Source organism: Anomaloglossus baeobatrachus, chromosome 5 (assembly GCF_048569485.1).
Source record: "Anomaloglossus baeobatrachus isolate aAnoBae1 chromosome 5, aAnoBae1.hap1, whole genome shotgun sequence".
Classification (NCBI taxonomy): Eukaryota; Metazoa; Chordata; class Amphibia; order Anura; family Aromobatidae; genus Anomaloglossus; species Anomaloglossus baeobatrachus.
Window position 1 is genome coordinate 538,829,617 of NC_134357.1, and position 17,316 is coordinate 538,846,932.

At 45.7% G+C, this 17,316-nt stretch overlaps 1 protein-coding gene across 1 annotated transcript in view; it reads left to right on the top strand.

The window, feature by feature from the left end:
- LOC142312933 (uncharacterized) overlaps positions 1–17,316 on the top strand; it is a 133,670-nt gene that overhangs the window by 4,461 nt on the left and 111,893 nt on the right. Inside the window, exon 5 of the mRNA XM_075351920.1 lies at positions 2,839–4,087. Within this exon, the coding sequence (XP_075208035.1) occupies positions 2,839–4,087 (1,249 nt within the window). The remainder of the gene's footprint in view (positions 1–2,838; positions 4,088–17,316) is intronic.

The window sequence follows — 17,316 nt, forward strand, 5'->3', positions numbered from 1 at the left end:
TAGAGGACGCCGCGATGGAAGCCGATGTCAGAAGAGGATACTCACATGAGCCAGGAAGATGACGGCGGGCCCTGGAGCAGGTAAGTGCTCGCAGAGCTGAAGATTCATAAGGAGCGTGGGGGTGTCTCTAATGCAGACCGGAGATCTGCGCATGTGGTGGGGGGGGAGAGGCTGATACTGGGGGAGACTTGGGGGAAGAGAAGCTGATACTGGGGGAGGCTGGGAGGAGAGAGTCTGATGCTGGGGGAGGCTGGGAGGGAGGAGGCTGATGCTGGGGGAGCCTGATGCTGGGGGAGGCTGGGAGGGGGAAGGCTGATGCTGGGGGAGGCTAGGAGGGGGGAGGCTGGGAGGGGTGAGGCTGACGCTGAGGGAGGCTGGGAGGAAGGAGGCTGATGCTGAGGGAGGCTGATGCTGGGGGAGGCTGGGAGGAGGGAGGCTGATGCTGGGGGAGGCTGATGCTGGGGGGAGGCTGGGAGGGGGGAGGCTGATGCTTGGGGAGGCTAGGAGGGGGGAAGCTGACGCTGGGGGAGGCTGGGAGGAGGGAGGCTGATGCTAAGGGAGGCTTATGCTGGGGGAGGCTGGGAGGAGAGAGGCTGATGCTGGGGGAGGCTGGAAGGAGGGAGGCTGATGCTGGGGGAGGCTGGGAGGAGGGAGGCTGATGCTGGGGGAGGCTGGGTGGAGGGAGGCTGATGCTGAGGGAGGCTGATGCTGGGGGAGGCTGGGAGGAGAGAGGCTGATGCTGTGGGAGGCTAGGAGGGGGGAGGCTGATGCTGGGGGAGGCTGGGAGGAGGGAGGCTGATGCTGAGGGAGGCTGATGCTGGGGGAGACTGGGAGGAGGGAGGCTGATGCTGGGGGAGGCTGATGCTGGGGGAGGCTGATGCTGGGGGAGGCTGGGAGAAGAGAGGCTGATGCTGGGGGAGGCTGATGCTGGGGGAGGCTGGGAGGAGAGAGGCTGAATCTGGAGGAGGCTGATGCTGGGAGAGGCTGGGAGGGGGGAGGCTGATGCTGGGGGAGGCTGGGAGGGGGGAGGCTGGGAGGACAGAGGCTGATGCTGGGGGAGGCTGGGAGAAGAGAGGCTGATGCTGGGGGCAGAGAGCCTGATGCTTGGTTCAGAGAGGCTGATGCTGGTGGAAGCTGGGGGAGAGAGGCTGATGCTGGGGAAGAGAGGCTGATGCTGGGGGAGAGAGGCTGAAGCTGGGGGAGGCTGGGGGGAGAGAGGCTGATGCTGGGGGATGCTGGGGGGAGAGAGGTTGATGCTGGGGGAGAGGCTGCTGCTGGAGACGAGGGAGAGAGGCTGCTGCTGGGGGAATGGGAGAGAGGGGCCAATGCTAGAGACAGAGGACAAGGGTTGAGGGATAGTGCAATGACAAAATCGATGGGGGGCAGTGTAAGGACTCAGAATGAAAGGGGGGCAGCATTGGGAGCTCATTATGGAGAAGGGGCAGCATGTGTGGGCTCAGTATGGAGGGGAGCAATGTAGGGGAGTCAATATCAAGAGTGGGGTAGTGTGTGTGTGTGTGTGTGTGTGTGTGTGTGTGTGTGTGTGTGTGTGTGTGGGGGGGGGGGGGTCTCAGCATAAGCGTTAGTGTAGTGGTCTTAGTATGATGAATGGGGCAGCATGGAGGTGTCATTATGGAAAAGAGGAAGGCAGCATTAGGAGCTCATGGAGAGGGGCAGCATGCATGGGACATTGTGAGGAGGGGGCAGCATGCATGGGACATTGTGAGGAGGAGGCAGCATGCATGGGACACTGTGAGGAGGGGGCAGCATGCATGGGACACTGGGAGGAGGGGGCAGCAGACATGGGACATTGGGAGGAGGGGGCAGCATGCATGGGACATTGGGAGGAGGGGGCAGCATGCATGGGACATTGGGAGGAGGGGGCAGCATGCATGGGACATTGTGAGGAGGGGGCAGCATGCATAAGACATTGTGAGGAGGGGGCAGCATGCATGGGACATTGTGAGGAGGGGGCAGCATGCATGGGACATTGTGAGGAGGGGGCAGCATGATGTGAGGTCAATGTGCAGATCATATTTCATAATTGAGGAAGGTGTGGTGGGTATAATTTATAAGGGAGGGCAGTGTGTAGTTTATTAGGGGCAGTGTGACAGTCACAGTATATAAGTGTGTGTGATCCTGTTAATTTTCAGACAGGGTGTATTTTGGGTCTCATCACCCCGTGTGTTTCATGAGTGGTGGCAGTGTGTGGTGTAGCCAAGGTGTGATTCACTTGGCTATCAAGTCACTTGATAGCCTACAACAGAGATTGAGTGATAAATTAACCCTGGCAGGCACACCCCACATCACTTGCCAGCCAGTGTGTGCGTGACACACATTAAGTTGAATTTCGAAAATTTGGTCTGGTCAATAAAGATGAACACTTACTTCTATGGGGAGGGGTTAAGAAAAAAATTGTTAACCCAGTCTTACACTTTCTCAAAAATGATGACTTCTTTTGGCATGCTCCTTTCTTGTTCACAAATGGACTTGCAACTGTCTTGATTATATCAGACAGACACCACATAATGACACTGACGGGTCCCCTTATAATTCTCTAATGAGCATTTCACTACAAATTACTGATGACAAACACACTTAAACTTTAACTTCAAAAGATGCTGGCTTCAATACAAAATTGGAAAATTGCTAGTGAACTGCTAGTGGCCTAACATCAGGATCTAGTGGTTCTTGATCTCAGGTCTATTGTCAGATTGAAAAATTGAAATTTTGGAAATAGATTCATAGAAATTAGAAGCTTTCATATAGAAATGTTGTAAAATAATGTATTTTAAGGTTACTTTATATGAAAATAATAATTGGTTTTACTCTTGGCAGATGATGGTGACATGAGATCACAGGAACATCTGATATCTTCAATTTTTAAATCCAATGACCTTGATATCACTCAAGATACAATAGAAGTATATTCCATTATTCCAGATATATCATCGTCCCTTCACAGCAAAGATCTGTCATCTGATCCTGCTAAACAAGACCAATCTTCTCATTCATCACAGACTAGTAAGAAAATGAAGCACCACAAAAGGAGAGTTCAAAACCAAAATGATCTATTAGAAAATAAGCCACTTTCATGTTCAGAATATGGAAAAAGCTTTTCTTCAAAGCATGAAAAAATTGAAACAAAGGGAAAAAAATGTTCATGTTCAAAGTGTGGGAAAAAGTTTACTCAGAAATCGAAGCTTGTACAACATGAGGGAATGCACAAAGCCGAAAAGCCATATTCATGTTCAGAATGTGGGAAACGTTTTAAACACAGATCAAATTGTTATATACATAAGAAAATTCACACAGGGGAGAAGCCATATTCCTGTTCTGAATGTGGAAAATATTTTCAACGCAGATCAGCTTGTGTGATCCATAAGAGAACTCACACAGGGGAGAAGCCATTTTCATGTTCTGAATGTGGAAAATGTTATAGAATGAAACAACATCTTGATAGACATCAGAGACGTCACACAGGGGAGAAGCCATATTCATGTTCAGAATGTGGGAAATGTTTTCACATAAAAGAAAGTCTTGTGAATCATCATAGAACACACACAGGGGAGACGCCATATTTATGTACAGAATGTGGGAAATGTTTTAAACAGAAATCAACTCTTGCTGCACATAAAATAATTCACACAAGGGAGAAGCCACATGCATGTACAGAATGTGGGAAATGTTTTACAAAGAAATCAACTCTTGTTGGTCATAAAATAATTCACACAAGGGGGAAGCCACATGCATGTTCAGAGTGTGAGAAATGTTTTACAAAAAAATCAGACCTTGTTAGACATCAAATGAGTCATACAGCAGGGGTGAAGTTATATTCATGTTCAGAATGTGGGAAATGTTTTACAAAGAAATCAATTCTTGTTGGACATAAACTAATTCATACAGGGGAGAAGCCACATGCATGTTCGGAATGTGGGAAATGTTTTACAAAGAAATCAAGTCTTGTTGAACATAAAATAATTCACACAGGGGTGAAGCCACATGCATGTTCAGAATGTGAGAAATGTTTTACAAGAAAATCCGACCTTGTTAGACATCAAATAACTCACACACAGGTGAAATCATAGTTATGTTTAGAATGTGGAACTGGTTTTCCAAATATATCAGATCTTGTTACACATAATAGAACTCATATAGGGAACAAGTCTTTACCATACCTAGAAGGTCAGAAATGTACTTGAACAACATAGTGTGTTGCTCAAAAAAAAAACACGTGGAAAGGTGCAATTTGTACAAGAAGACATGTAACCGAGACTGTCAACCTATAGTGAAATAAGCAAAAAAAAAAGGAAAAAACAATTTGGAGCTTAACACCCTTCACCCCCTGACGAGTTTTCATTTTTTTCCTCAACTTCTTACTAGAGCCGTAACTTTTTTTTTTTTTTTCCGTCAATATAACCATATGAGGGCTTCAGTTTTGCAGAACAATTTGTACTTTTGAACAACACCATTTATTCTGCCCCATATTGAACTGCAAAAACGGAGAAAAATTCCAAGTGCAGTGAAATTGCAAATAAAGTGCAATTGCATATGGTAAAACTGACCTGGCATTATTATTCCCAAGGCCAGTACAAGTTCATAGATTCCAAACATGTATAGGTTTACTTTTATCTAAATATTTCAGAAGTCTGTAAAAAAAATAAAAAAAAACTGCTCTCTTGTTGCCATTTTACAATGTTTTTTCAGCTGGCGTTTTTAGTTACCGTATTTTTCAGATTATAAAACGTACTTTTCTTTCCCAAAATTTGGGTGAAAATTAGGGGTGCGTTTTAAAATCCGAATGTAGCTTACCGGGGGGGTGGTGGAGAGGGGTCACAGGAGGCCGGGGGAATGTTCTGGCAGGCAGTGGGTCTGTTGTGCGGCAGGCAGTGAGGTCTGTGCGGCGGGCAGTGGCTCTGTTGTGCGTCGGGTAGTGAGATCTGTGCATCAGGCAGTGAGGTTTGTGCGGCAGCCAGTAAGGTCTGTGCGGTGGAAAGTGAGGTCTGCATGGCGGGCAGGCAGTGAGGTCTGTGTGGCACTATGTGGCGGGCACTGAGGTCTGTGCGGTGGGCAGTGAGGTATGAGCTATTCTAAAGATGTTGGCAGTGAGGGCTTCAAATAATGGCAACCAGAGTCTGCACGTGCGCAGATGGCGCTCTCAGCTCAAGTTCTCATGTGCGCACACACCGACTCCGACTGCCATTTCTTTGAAGCCTGCACCGCCAGCATTTTCAGAATGGCTTATACCTCACTGCCTGCTGCATAGACCTCACTGCCCACCGCATGGCAGAGCCGCTGCCCGCCGCACAGACCTCAATGCCCGCCGCACAACAGAGCAGCACCCGCTACCTAGGTGCCTAGGTACACAGCAGCGCCAGCTGTCCCAGGAAACATCTGAGTCCCCCTTTGCACCGCCACAGCATGGCCATATTTCAGCTCTGCCGATGCCTCTTATGATCCCCGCTCCACCAAGGCTGCTGCCCCCCAGTATGACACCACCAGATTATGAATCGGATCAGATATATATTTTTTTTTACCTTATTTTCTCTCTAAATTTGGGGTGCATCTTATAAAATGAAAAATACAGTATACCATTTTTGCGTATATGTGATATTTTGAGTGCCTGTTATTGCATTTTAATGCAATGTTGCAGTGACCAAAAAAAACGTAATATTGGCGTTTAGAATTTTTTTTATTGCTACAATCTTTACTGATCAGATTAATTGATTTTTTTATTGTGATTGGACATTTCTGGAGACGGCAATACCAAATATGGGTCATGTGTTATATATATTTTTTTTTATTCTTAATGGGGCAAAAGGTTTTGTTGTTGTTTTTTAGATTTTTTTAAACTTTTTGTTTTGCACTTTTTTTCATTATTGATTTTACTAGTTCTCTTAGGGAAGTTTATGACTGCACTATCTGATCGCTTCTCCTGCGTCAGCATCGCTATGATCAGGAGAAATGCTGTGTTCCTGTGAGTGCCGGCGCTCTGCTGGCTTTCACAGAAAGTGAGTCGCGATAGCGACAGGGGTCATCATCTGACCCCGCTCTGTCATGGCAACCCATTAACGCCGAGTGATCGTTTCTCAGGGCATCATCGGTCAGATACGATGATAATATAACAATCCTGATAAACCCGATTTAGGGGGAAACGCGTTGAGTGAAGTAAATTACTTATGAGTATAATATGTAGGAGGACTTACACGTCATAGGAGCAGTAAAAGAGTTTATGATTCAACCACGACTTTTAGACCTTATTGCTTTCGCACATTAGATATCTATCCATCTATCTATCTATCCATCTATAATATGGCGGTAGCTTAGGTCATATGTGCATCAACAGTAATTGCATATCTACCTGTGATCTTGTGCCCCTATGTTTGATTAGTGGACTAGATGTTGTTATCCACCTTGATATGACATGTCCATTATTGCTTATTCATAATTAAACTCTATTTTTGATATTCCATATTAGGGTGCGAACGTCCACAGTAGGTAGGGAAAGATTAGGGTGAGTACAGTGTATAACAAGGTCACCTATATCTGTATTTGTATGTATACCAGGACACACTGTTAACTAATGGCCTCCAGATTAGTCAATGTAGCCTAACAATTAATGGTGGCATTATAGTATGTTAGTAATGGTGTTTTTTTTGTACGCCTATTAGGGCCAGTCCTTGTAGAGTGCGGGCGCCATTTGCGACTAATAGGATGTCAACCTCCACACTAAGGAAGAGAGATATAGGTTGAGAAAAGCCCTTAATAGCCCCCCCCCCTTTTTTGTACGGACATTGGACAGAGGAGTCAACACATTTTTCACATTTGCCCTAGGCAGTGTTTTGCAATTGCGGTTTTTGTATTTTTTGCTGATTTATACAAATATATATATATATATATATATATATATATATATATATATATATACACTTTAACACTGTTGTTTCATAAATAATAAAAGTGATATTTTATTAAGTGTACATTTTCAGTGATGCTAGAATAAAAAATATACTCTCCTTATCTTATTTGGTGAAAAAATACCCTTGTGCCAGTATACAAAGGGAGGGAATCACTGAGCTGTCTAAAGATCAAAGAGAGTGTAGAAATGACTGTTCCCCATAGGAGAAATAACCCAGTGCTACAACATGCAGTGGATATACAGTCCCTGGCAGAAGTTCTGTTGCTTATCCATGTTATGTAAATAAAAGTTTATAACCAGACTTTAAATTCATCCTTTGGTTTTATAAATTATTCTTTTGAAAGCTGAAACCCTCCCAAATTTGGTTTAGGTAATGAAAATTAAGTTGCTGCAAAGCTGAAATATTGACCATTTAATGAACACAGAAAGGTCAGATTTTGGCAAGACAAAAGTTTTGTCACCCACAGAAAGTAATGTGAAATTCAAACAAATAATTAACTTCTAATACTAGATATGTTGCATAACATTGGTGAATGAAGTTGTGTTGCTATTAGAGCCATATTTAATATTTGTGTGACTTCCATGAGCTTGAAGGACTGCATCCATGCAGTTCAACAATGATTCATACAATTTATTGATGAAGGCATCAGGATAGCAAAGAATGCAGCTTTACATGCCTCCCAGAGTTCATCTAGATTCTTTGGTTGTGTCTTCCAAGCTTCCTCTTTCAACCTACCCCAAACATGCTCAATGATGTTCATGTCTGGTGACTGGGCTGGCCAGTCCTTGAGCACCTTGATTTTCTTTGCCAGGAGGAACTCTGTTGTAGAGATGGATGTATGAGATGGAGCACCATCCTGCTGCAGAATTTGACCCCTTTTATGATTGGGAATGTAAGAGATAGCTAATACGTCTTGATATTTTAGGCTATTGATATTGCCTTCCACCTTGCAAATGTGTTGCACACCCTCATACTGAATGTAACCCCAGACCATGATCTTTCCAGCACCAAACCTAACTGTTTTCCAGATCTGTACAGGCTCCAGTAGGTCTCCATCTGTTTAGCAGGCTGTGGGGCTTGGCAAATGCCACACTTTTTTTTTATTGCCTTTTGTTTAGTGCTGGCTTCTGGGCACTGATTCGACCATGGAGGCCATTTTGAGACAGAATCCTACAAACTGTTCTAGTTGACACAGGGACTTGAGGTGACCAGACCTTTTGGAGCTCTGCTCCAGTGGAAGAGGGGCTGGCTTTGGATTTTCTAACCAACAAACGTTCCTACTGAGCAGTTGTTTTGCGGCGTCTTCTGGACCTGGGTTTGTCAAAAACATCTCCAGTCTCTTGAAATCTTTTTTTAATTTTTTGTACTTGATGCTGAGACATATTAAAAGTGCCAGCCACCTCTGCAGTGGATCTGGTCTTCAGCCTCTTGATAATCAAGGCTTTGGTCGCAGGGTGGATTTTTGGCATGTAGTCAGAGGTCAAGTTGCAGTTCAACTGAAGGTCTGGGGTGCTGATTTTCTTTTTATACACACCCACTAATTAACCGATCATTTAGTGAGTACAGGTGAGGATGTAAACTAGGATTGGGCGCATTATATGACAAGGCGACAAAACTTTTGTCTTGCCAAAATCTGACCTTTCTGTGTTCATTAAATGGTCAATATTTCAGCTTTGCAGCAACTTTATTTTCATAACCTAAACCAAATTTGCGAGGGTTTCAGTTTTCAAAAGAGTAATTTATAAAACCAATGGATGAATTTAAAGTCAGGTTATAAGCTTTTATTTACATAACATAGATAAGCGACAGAACTTCTGTCAGGGACTGTAGAGGAATAGGGTGGTCACAGTAATAATAGGAATAAGCACCCGATTTCTTCTTTGCAACATAAATTGGAGGTTGATCACCCCACCTTTTTATCTGACAACTAATTATAAACCTCTTCTCCTGACATCACCAATACATAATACCAATTATTGTCTGTCCAATGTCTCTAACATCATTTCCTTCAGTATCTGAAATTGAATCTTTCTAAATCTGAAGTTATTTTCTCCCTCTACTAACGTACCTGTACCTGATATTGCAATTGCCTTGAGTGGTTCAACCATAACTTACAAGAAGCTCGCTCGCTGTCTTGGGCTCATATTTCACACAGAACTTTCCATTATTCCCTATATCCAATTGCTCATTCGCTCATGTTACCTGCGTCTTTAAGACATCTCCAGAATACGAACTTTTCTCACCTTTGAAACTGCATAACTTCTCACTGTCCCTCTTATACATTCTCATCTCGACTACTGCAACTCTCTATTGATCAATCTCCATCTAACCAAACTTTATCCTCCCTAATTCATCCTGAATTTGGCAGCCATAGTTGTATTTCAGTCCAGCTGCTTCAATGATGCCTCCACAATGTGCCAGTGTCAGGTTTCCGGGTTTTCCAGTTCTCTTTTGAAAGAGCTTGCCCTCAGTTAACATGGAGTTTAATGTTCTGTTGCCCTACTTCCTGTCCAGCTGCTTAAAAGGCCGCCTCTAAGCCTAGTCCAGTGCCTGAGTATACTGCTTGCTGTGTGCTCCTGCTTTGCTGCTTCTACTTCCTGATTGCTTTTTGGATCCTTCTGAAAAGACTACCGACCGACTCTGGACCATACCCGGTTGCTTCAAGCTGTGCCCGGACTCCGTCTGCCGCCTTTTGTCAGCACTTCTGCCCGGTTCCTTCTGGTTCGTAACCACTCTGGACTATCATCCCGTACGGACACTCCTGGACTTTTACCACTTGCCCCTTGTGTCCCGGCTGCTGCGCATTTAGGCCTTCCGGGGTGATTGCCGGACAGTCCTTGTATAGGGGTTCGCTCTGGTGGTCTCCCTGGGGGAGTCCGGTGCGTGGTCCCGGGAATCCCCTTCGCTCCGTTTCGGGAAGGTATTTCGTGTGTGTGTTCTACTGTATTTGTTCCGTTGTGTATCTACCGTGGTTACATGTTATAAACATCTTGTACCAAGAACTCGTCTCTGGTGGTCATTGCCCTAACGCTATCGAAATCCTCAGAACATACAATAGTATTACATTATACTCGGGCCATAAGAGGATTTCGCTGGGGCAATGACTGAGACACGAGTAGATCAGCTCTTTTCCATGATTAACTCCTTACAGCAGGAGATGGAGGCTGTACAAACTAAACTTAGAGATGTGGAGGCACAGCTGGGCCATGATCACCAGGTACTGGGTCCGGCTATTCAGGATTTGCAAGTCAGAGTGGAGGCTCAGGAAGCCGTCCCCACTACGTCCGTATCAGCTGCCGGTATGCCTAGGTTACCCCCATTCCGTTTCAATGGTGATCGTAGTCAGTTTCGTGGATTTGTGAACCAATGTATACTATTTTTTGATGTACATGCTGATTATTACCGTTCTGACCGGTCCAAAGTGTTATGTATAATCATGTTATTAACCTCACGAGCACTGGCTTGGGCTAATCCTATGATAGAGAATCGGGACATCCGTTTAAACCACCTGGATGACTTTCTGACCGCAATGGCGCAAATGTTTGATGATCCGAATCGCCGTGCTACCGCTGAATCGGCTCTCCTTTCCTTACGTCAGGGAAAGCGTTCTGTCGTTGAATACGCCACTGAGTTCAAGAGGTTAGTGGTAGACACCGACTGGGGAAACAATGCATTATTGTCTGTTTTCAGAAAAGGTTTGTCCGGTACCATCAAGGACGAGTTAGCTCGTTCCGAGTCTCCAGGGGATTTTGAAATGTTTCTCCAGCACTGTGTGCGTATTGATACCCGCTTGACGGAACGTAGACAGGAAAAATGGGCAGCTGTAAACCGTGTAAACAACTTTGCGTTTCCTTCCAGAGAACCCGCTCTCAGGACGCCACGGGAGGCCGAGGACGTTCCTATGCAAGTGGACTCTCTGCAAAAGCGAGAGACCAACGAACGTCGTGAACACCGGCTCCGTGAGCGTTTGTGTTTCTATTGCGGTCAATCAGACCATTTCTTGATCGACTGCCCGAAACGTCCGAATCGCCCAAATAAGGTATTGGCAGCCATGGCAGAGTGTGACAACACGGACGCAGAGTCCGATATCTCTGAGGCAAGTGGACACCTGGATGCGGTATTTCCCTTGACTGTAATGTCCACCTCACCGAAGGACTCAGAAGGGAAATATACCCATTGCTCGCTCCCCATTCAGATCCGGTGGGAGGGACAGCTAATACCTACCTCTGCAATGATAGATTCTGGGGCAGGGGGAAATTTCATGGACTCCTCTTTTGCCAGGAAACACGGTATCCGGACTCAGCAAAGATCCTCACCGGTTACCATGGAGACGGTAGACGGATCTCCATTAATCTCTGGACCAGTTGATCGGGAAACAGTACCGCTAGAATGCGTGATGAAGCCAGGTCAGCAGGAGACCCTTGTGTTCATGATAATTTCTTCTCCTCATTTTCCGATTATTTTAGGTATTCCGTGGCTACGGTCTACAAATCCAGTCATCGATTGGGAGACTAAGGAAATATCCTTCCCACCGCAGAGTGGTCCGACCATTAGTCCAACTGTTCCGGTTCCAGTAACACCGTCTGCGGAGGGCACTGTACAGGTACCTGTTCTACCCCCGGTTTATAATGACTTTGTTGATATATGCGACAAAAGAAAAGCCGATCGGCTTCCCCCGCATAGACCGTATGATTGCCCCATAGACTTACTCCCAGGGGCGGAGATCCCGTTTGGTCATGTCTACCCGTTGGCAGCACCTGAGCTAGAAGCATTAAAGGAGTACATTGAGGAAAGTCTAGCCAAGGGATTTATTCGCCCGTCTACCTCACCAGCAGGGGCACCCATCTTTTTCGTGAAAAAGAAAGAGGGGACTCTGAGACCCTGTATTGACTACCGGGAACTGAATAAAATAACCATCCGGAACCGGTATCCGTTACCGTTGATTCCTGAGCTATTGGAGAGGGTCCAACAGGCAAAAATATTCACCAAATTGGATCTCCGTGGGGCATATAATCTACTTCGCATACGTCCCGGAGACGAGTGGAAGACCGCGTTCCGATGTCGGTATGGACATTTTGAGTACCTAGTGATGCCTTTTGGACTTTGTAACGCTCCCGCGGCTTTCCAACATCTAGTTAATGATATTTTTAGGGATATCATGGACCAATTCATGGTGATTTATCTGGACGATATCCTAATCTTTTCTGATTCCCTACAGGAACACCAGGAGTACGTCAAGACCGTACTTACCCGGCTGAGGGAAAACCACCTGTACATTAAACTGGAGAAATGCGAATTCCATTCCTCACAAATACAATTCTTAGGTTATGTCATCTCTCCTCAGGGACTGAACATGGAGTCTGGCAAGATACAAGCAATTCTAGACTGGCCGGAACCGGGAAACATCAAAGAGGTACAACGCTTTGTCGGTTTTGCCAACTTTTACCGACGCTTTATCCGTAATTTTTCAGAGATCGTTCGTCCCATCACTCTGTTAACCAAGAAAGGACAGAAGTTTGTGTGGTCCGCCCAGGCCCAGGAAGCATTCCATCGTCTCAAGGTTTGTTTTACCTCAGCGCCAATATTGGTACATCCGAATCCCGCACTTCCCTTTATCGTGGAAGTCGACGCTTCCGACTACGCATTAGGGGCCATCCTTTCTCAAAGGACTGGGGACAAGAGTCTCTTGCATCCGTGTGCTTTCTTTTCCCGCCGGTTGTCCCCTGCAGAAAGGAACTATGACATTGCGGACAAGGAATTGTTAGCGATTATTTCAGCTTTCAAGGAATGGAGACACCACTTACAGGGAGCCGCGCAGCAAGTGATAGTACTCACAGATCATCGTAATCTGGAATTTCTTAAGTCTGCCAGGTGCCTATCTCCACGGCAAGCCCGTTGGAGTTTGTTCCTTAACCAGTTCAATTTTATCGTTACATACCGTCCAGGTTCACGTAATGGGAAAGCCGATGCCTTGTCCCGAATCCATGCCGTGGACTCCGTGCCTGGAACCCCGTCTCAGACCGTGTTATCAGATGCCAATTTCGTTGGAGTAATCCATTACCAGGACTTGTGGAAGGACATCAAGCTGGCCTATGATGGTGACGTATTTCTTGCTGCCCCCCCGAATGATGTAACTCTTGTTCTTCGGAATGGTGTGTGGTTTAGAGAACGACGCATTTATGTCCCGGAGGCCGTAAGACTTCGGGTTCTCAAGTTGGTCCATGACTCCGTGCTGGCTGGTCATAGGGGGTACAGAAGACGCAGGAATTTCTGAGCCGTTTTTTCTGGTGGCCTACCTGTTTAAAGGATGTAAAGGACTATGTCCACTCATGTGTGGTTTGTGCCCGGTGCAAGGTCCCTCGTGTGGCTCCTACGGGACTCCTCCAACCGTTACCCGTGCCATCTCGCCCTTGGGGGTCTATCTCCATGGATTTTATTGTGGAGTTGCCAGTCTCAGGCGGTCACAGTACCATTTTGGTGGTGGTGGATCGGTTGACTAAAGCTGCTCACTTTATTCCGTGTACCGGTCTTCCCTCAGCCGCAGAGACAGTGGATTTGGTTATCCAGAACGTATTCCGATTGCGTGGGGTACCAGACGAGATCATCTCTGACCGGGGCGTGCAGTTCACGTCTAGATTCTGGAAGGGGTTTTGTACGGCACTCCAGATTGATGTCTGTTTGTCTTCTGCATACCACCCTCAGACGAATGGGCAAACCGAACGGACTAATCAAACCCTGGAACAATATCTTCGATGTTATGTCAGCCATCTGCAGGACGATTGGTTGAAGATGCTTCCGTTGGCGGAGTTCTCGTATAACAACACTCAGAGCAGCTCCACTAAGGTAACGCCCTTTTTTGCGAACTTGGGTTACCATCCGACTATTTTGCCTAGGTCACCGGTTGCGGTTTCGGTGCCTGCGGTGGAGGACAGATTGACAGAGCTACGACACAATCTGGAGGTTCTAAAGGACACTGTGGCTACGGCTCAGGAGCGTTACAAGAGGTCGGCAGACACTCACCGGAAACCGGCCCCCATGTATAAGGTAGGAGACTCTGTATGGTTATCCACCAAAAACCTGAGATTGGGTGTCCCTTCGCAGAAGCTGGGACAAAAATTCATCGGTCCATTTAAGATCACCGGGATCGTGAGCCCTGTGGCCTGTCGGCTGCGGTTACCGCACCATCTGAAGGTACACCCGGTCTTTCATGTTTCTCTCCTCAAACCTGTTTCTCCTAACACGTTTCATGGTCGTGTCGTGCCTCCTCCTCCGCCTGTGATGGTCGACGGCGAGGAGCAGTTCGTGGTTGAGGACATTCTTGACTCCCGGCTCCATCGTCGTCGGCTTCAGTACCTGGTACGTTGGCAGGGGTACGCCCCCGAGGACGATTCCTGGGAACCGGTGGGTAACGTTCGGGCACCCCGGAAGATTGCTCAGTTTCATCGACGGTACCCGGACAAACCAGGCCCTGATCCGTCCTGAGGCCGTTTCTGGGGGGGGGAGTAATGTCAGGTTTCCGGGTTTTCCAGTTCTCTTTTGAAAGAGCTTGCCCTCAGTTAACATGGAGTTTAATGTTCTGTTGCCCTACTTCCTGTCCAGCTGCTTAAAAGGCCGCCTCTAAGCCTAGTCCAGTGCCTGAGTATACTGCTTGCTGTGTGCTCCTGCTTTGCTGCTTCTACTTCCTGATTGCTTTTTGGATCCTTCTGAAAAGACTACCGACCGACTCTGGACCATACCCGGTTGCTTCAAGCTGTGCCCGGACTCCGTCTGCCGCCTTTTGTCAGCACTTCTGCCCGGTTCCTTCTGGTTCGTAACCACTCTGGACTATCATCCCGTACGGACACTCCTGGACTTTTACCACTTGCCCCTTGTGTCCCGGCTGCTGCGCATTTAGGCCTTCCGGGGTGATTGCCGGACAGTCCCTGTATAGGGGTTCGCTCTGGTGGTCTCCCTGGGGGAGTCCGGTGCGTGGTCCCGGGAATCCCCTTCGCTCCGTTTCGGGAAGGTATTTCGTGTGTGTGTTCTACTGTATTTGTTCCGTTGTGTATCTACCGTGGTTACATGTTATAAACATCTTGTACCAAGAACTCGTCTCTGGTGGTCATTGCCCTAACGCTATCGAAATCCTCAGAACATACAATAGTATTACAGCCAGTCATTACACTGGTTACCTATTTGCTCCAGAATACAATACAAACATTGTTGGTTATAAATGACTTAGTGACCAAATGTAGAACTGGTGGAGGAAGGTTGAACTAGATGGACCTAGGTCCTTTTTTTAACCCAAGTAACTATGTAACTTATCTCTCTCACCACAAAATTCTCCACCTTTCTCCACCATCCTATCACTTACCTGTGCTCTCCATTCTGCAACTGATCTAAGACTAACATCTTCAATAGTCTGAACCTCGCTCCTCCATCTCCAAGACTTCTCTCATGCTGCGCCAGTGTTCTGTAATGCACTATCCTAGATGATCCGACTAATATCTAGCCCCAGCATTTTTAAGTGTGCTTTAACAAGACATCTACAACCTCATTTCACTAATATAACTCTTTAATGTTCCCTCTTTCTAAATTTTCCTCACAACCTGCCCCCTCCTTTTCATCTGTCTTTACATTCTCCATACACCCAATAGCACATGGTAACTGCTCGTAGGTAGATAGTGGCTGATGACAGAATCATGCAGCTTTGTATGAAAACCCCTATTCATTATAATGGTAAGCCTCTTCTATTTCTTTATATATTGTAGCTTGTGAGCAGGACCCCCACTCATATAACTGTTGAACTCTCTTAATTAGTATTGACTTTACTGTCTGTATATATCACCAATTAATTGTAAAGTGCTGCCAAATGTCTTGGCACTATAGAATAATAAAATGTTACTTCTATCTACACTATATGCACAAAAGTATTTTGACACTTCTAAATCAATAAATTCAGGTTTTTAATTCAGTCTCATTGGTCCAGGTGTTTAAAATGTTACCCCTTGCCATGCAATTTTCCTCTACTATCATCTAGTTAGATTGAGAAAAGACAAAGCATAGAAGGAGCATACCACCAACAATCACAATTAATTGTTACATTTTATTGATATGAAACACACATGAATTAAAAACACATGAAATCACTAAATGCCAAAGATGTTAAACATGAGCCAACAGCAGCAACAAGTAACCCCATCAGTAACACAAAGTTTGTATGACCTCAGAAGAAGACTCCTCAGCCGAAACGCGTAGTCGTTTAATAATTTTTGACATTGTCAGATTATTATTCCGCTACTGCCATGTTCCTAATTTTTAATATTTTTTGCCTGCTTACTGGACTTCCTTTTTTCTTTTGAAATGTCTTTATATGTGAACTCCCGTCCTGGTCCGGAGCAAGATTGCCAGATACCTTGAAGGAGCGGATACATTATTATTAGCGGTAAGCTGGCGTTTTGTTTCTTTTTTTGAAGAAAAAGAAAAATGTACACCCAGACAAGAACAAAATGCTCTCCAAAATTTAGATACAATCTGGGTCCCCCAATCTTACACCACATAGGTGTAAGTGCACTTCATTGCCGTAACCTCTCTCCCTATCAACCACTAGTAAAATTACAGTTTTTCTAGTGGATGAAGGGAGGTCAGTAGAAAAAAATCCATGGATAAATATGTCCATGGTCTGTCAGTCATTGCCAACCGTAGCAGATACCCGGGTAGATGCATATGTGGGATCTTAGATTATGCACAAATATTACAAGAAGACACAAAAATTAAGCACGTCTAGATCCAACCTTGGTCACTAAAAACGATGAGAAAGGAAATCCAAGGTCACTTTACTACCTGGGTGATGCGCAAGAACCAATTTATGATGGTCCTTTAAAATTTTGAGGCGTAAATGTAAAGGCACAAATAATTTCCCTGAAGGACAAGCAGCAGGGGCGTCCCACTGAGCCTTTAATACTTCACCCTCAAGATCCAAGCACACAGTAGAGTCGGTAGAGAATAGAGTGTTCAGACAGTTCTCCCTACAGAAATGACTCTACCTAAGACCGCTCATCAGACATCAGATAGATGTCTAACTAACCAGGGGAGGCCAAGTACTATAGGGGCAGGAAGGCCTTCAAGATCATGACAGAAAATAAGTTTATTGTTAGGGACCCTAATGCGAATGTTCCAGTTATGCACAACTTGCGTCAAACACCCCGTCCTAGAGTTGATACCAAATATGGGGATAGGTTTCGCCAAAATACTGCAAGAGAAACCATACATCTTGGTAAACCACAAATCCACCATATTGGCCCCCGCCCCACTATCCAAAAGCACAAAAAAATAATTTCAGCTTTCGTACATATAGTAACCTCTGCACGTAGGACAAACTGAGATGCACATGTGGAGGAAATATATACTCCCAAGC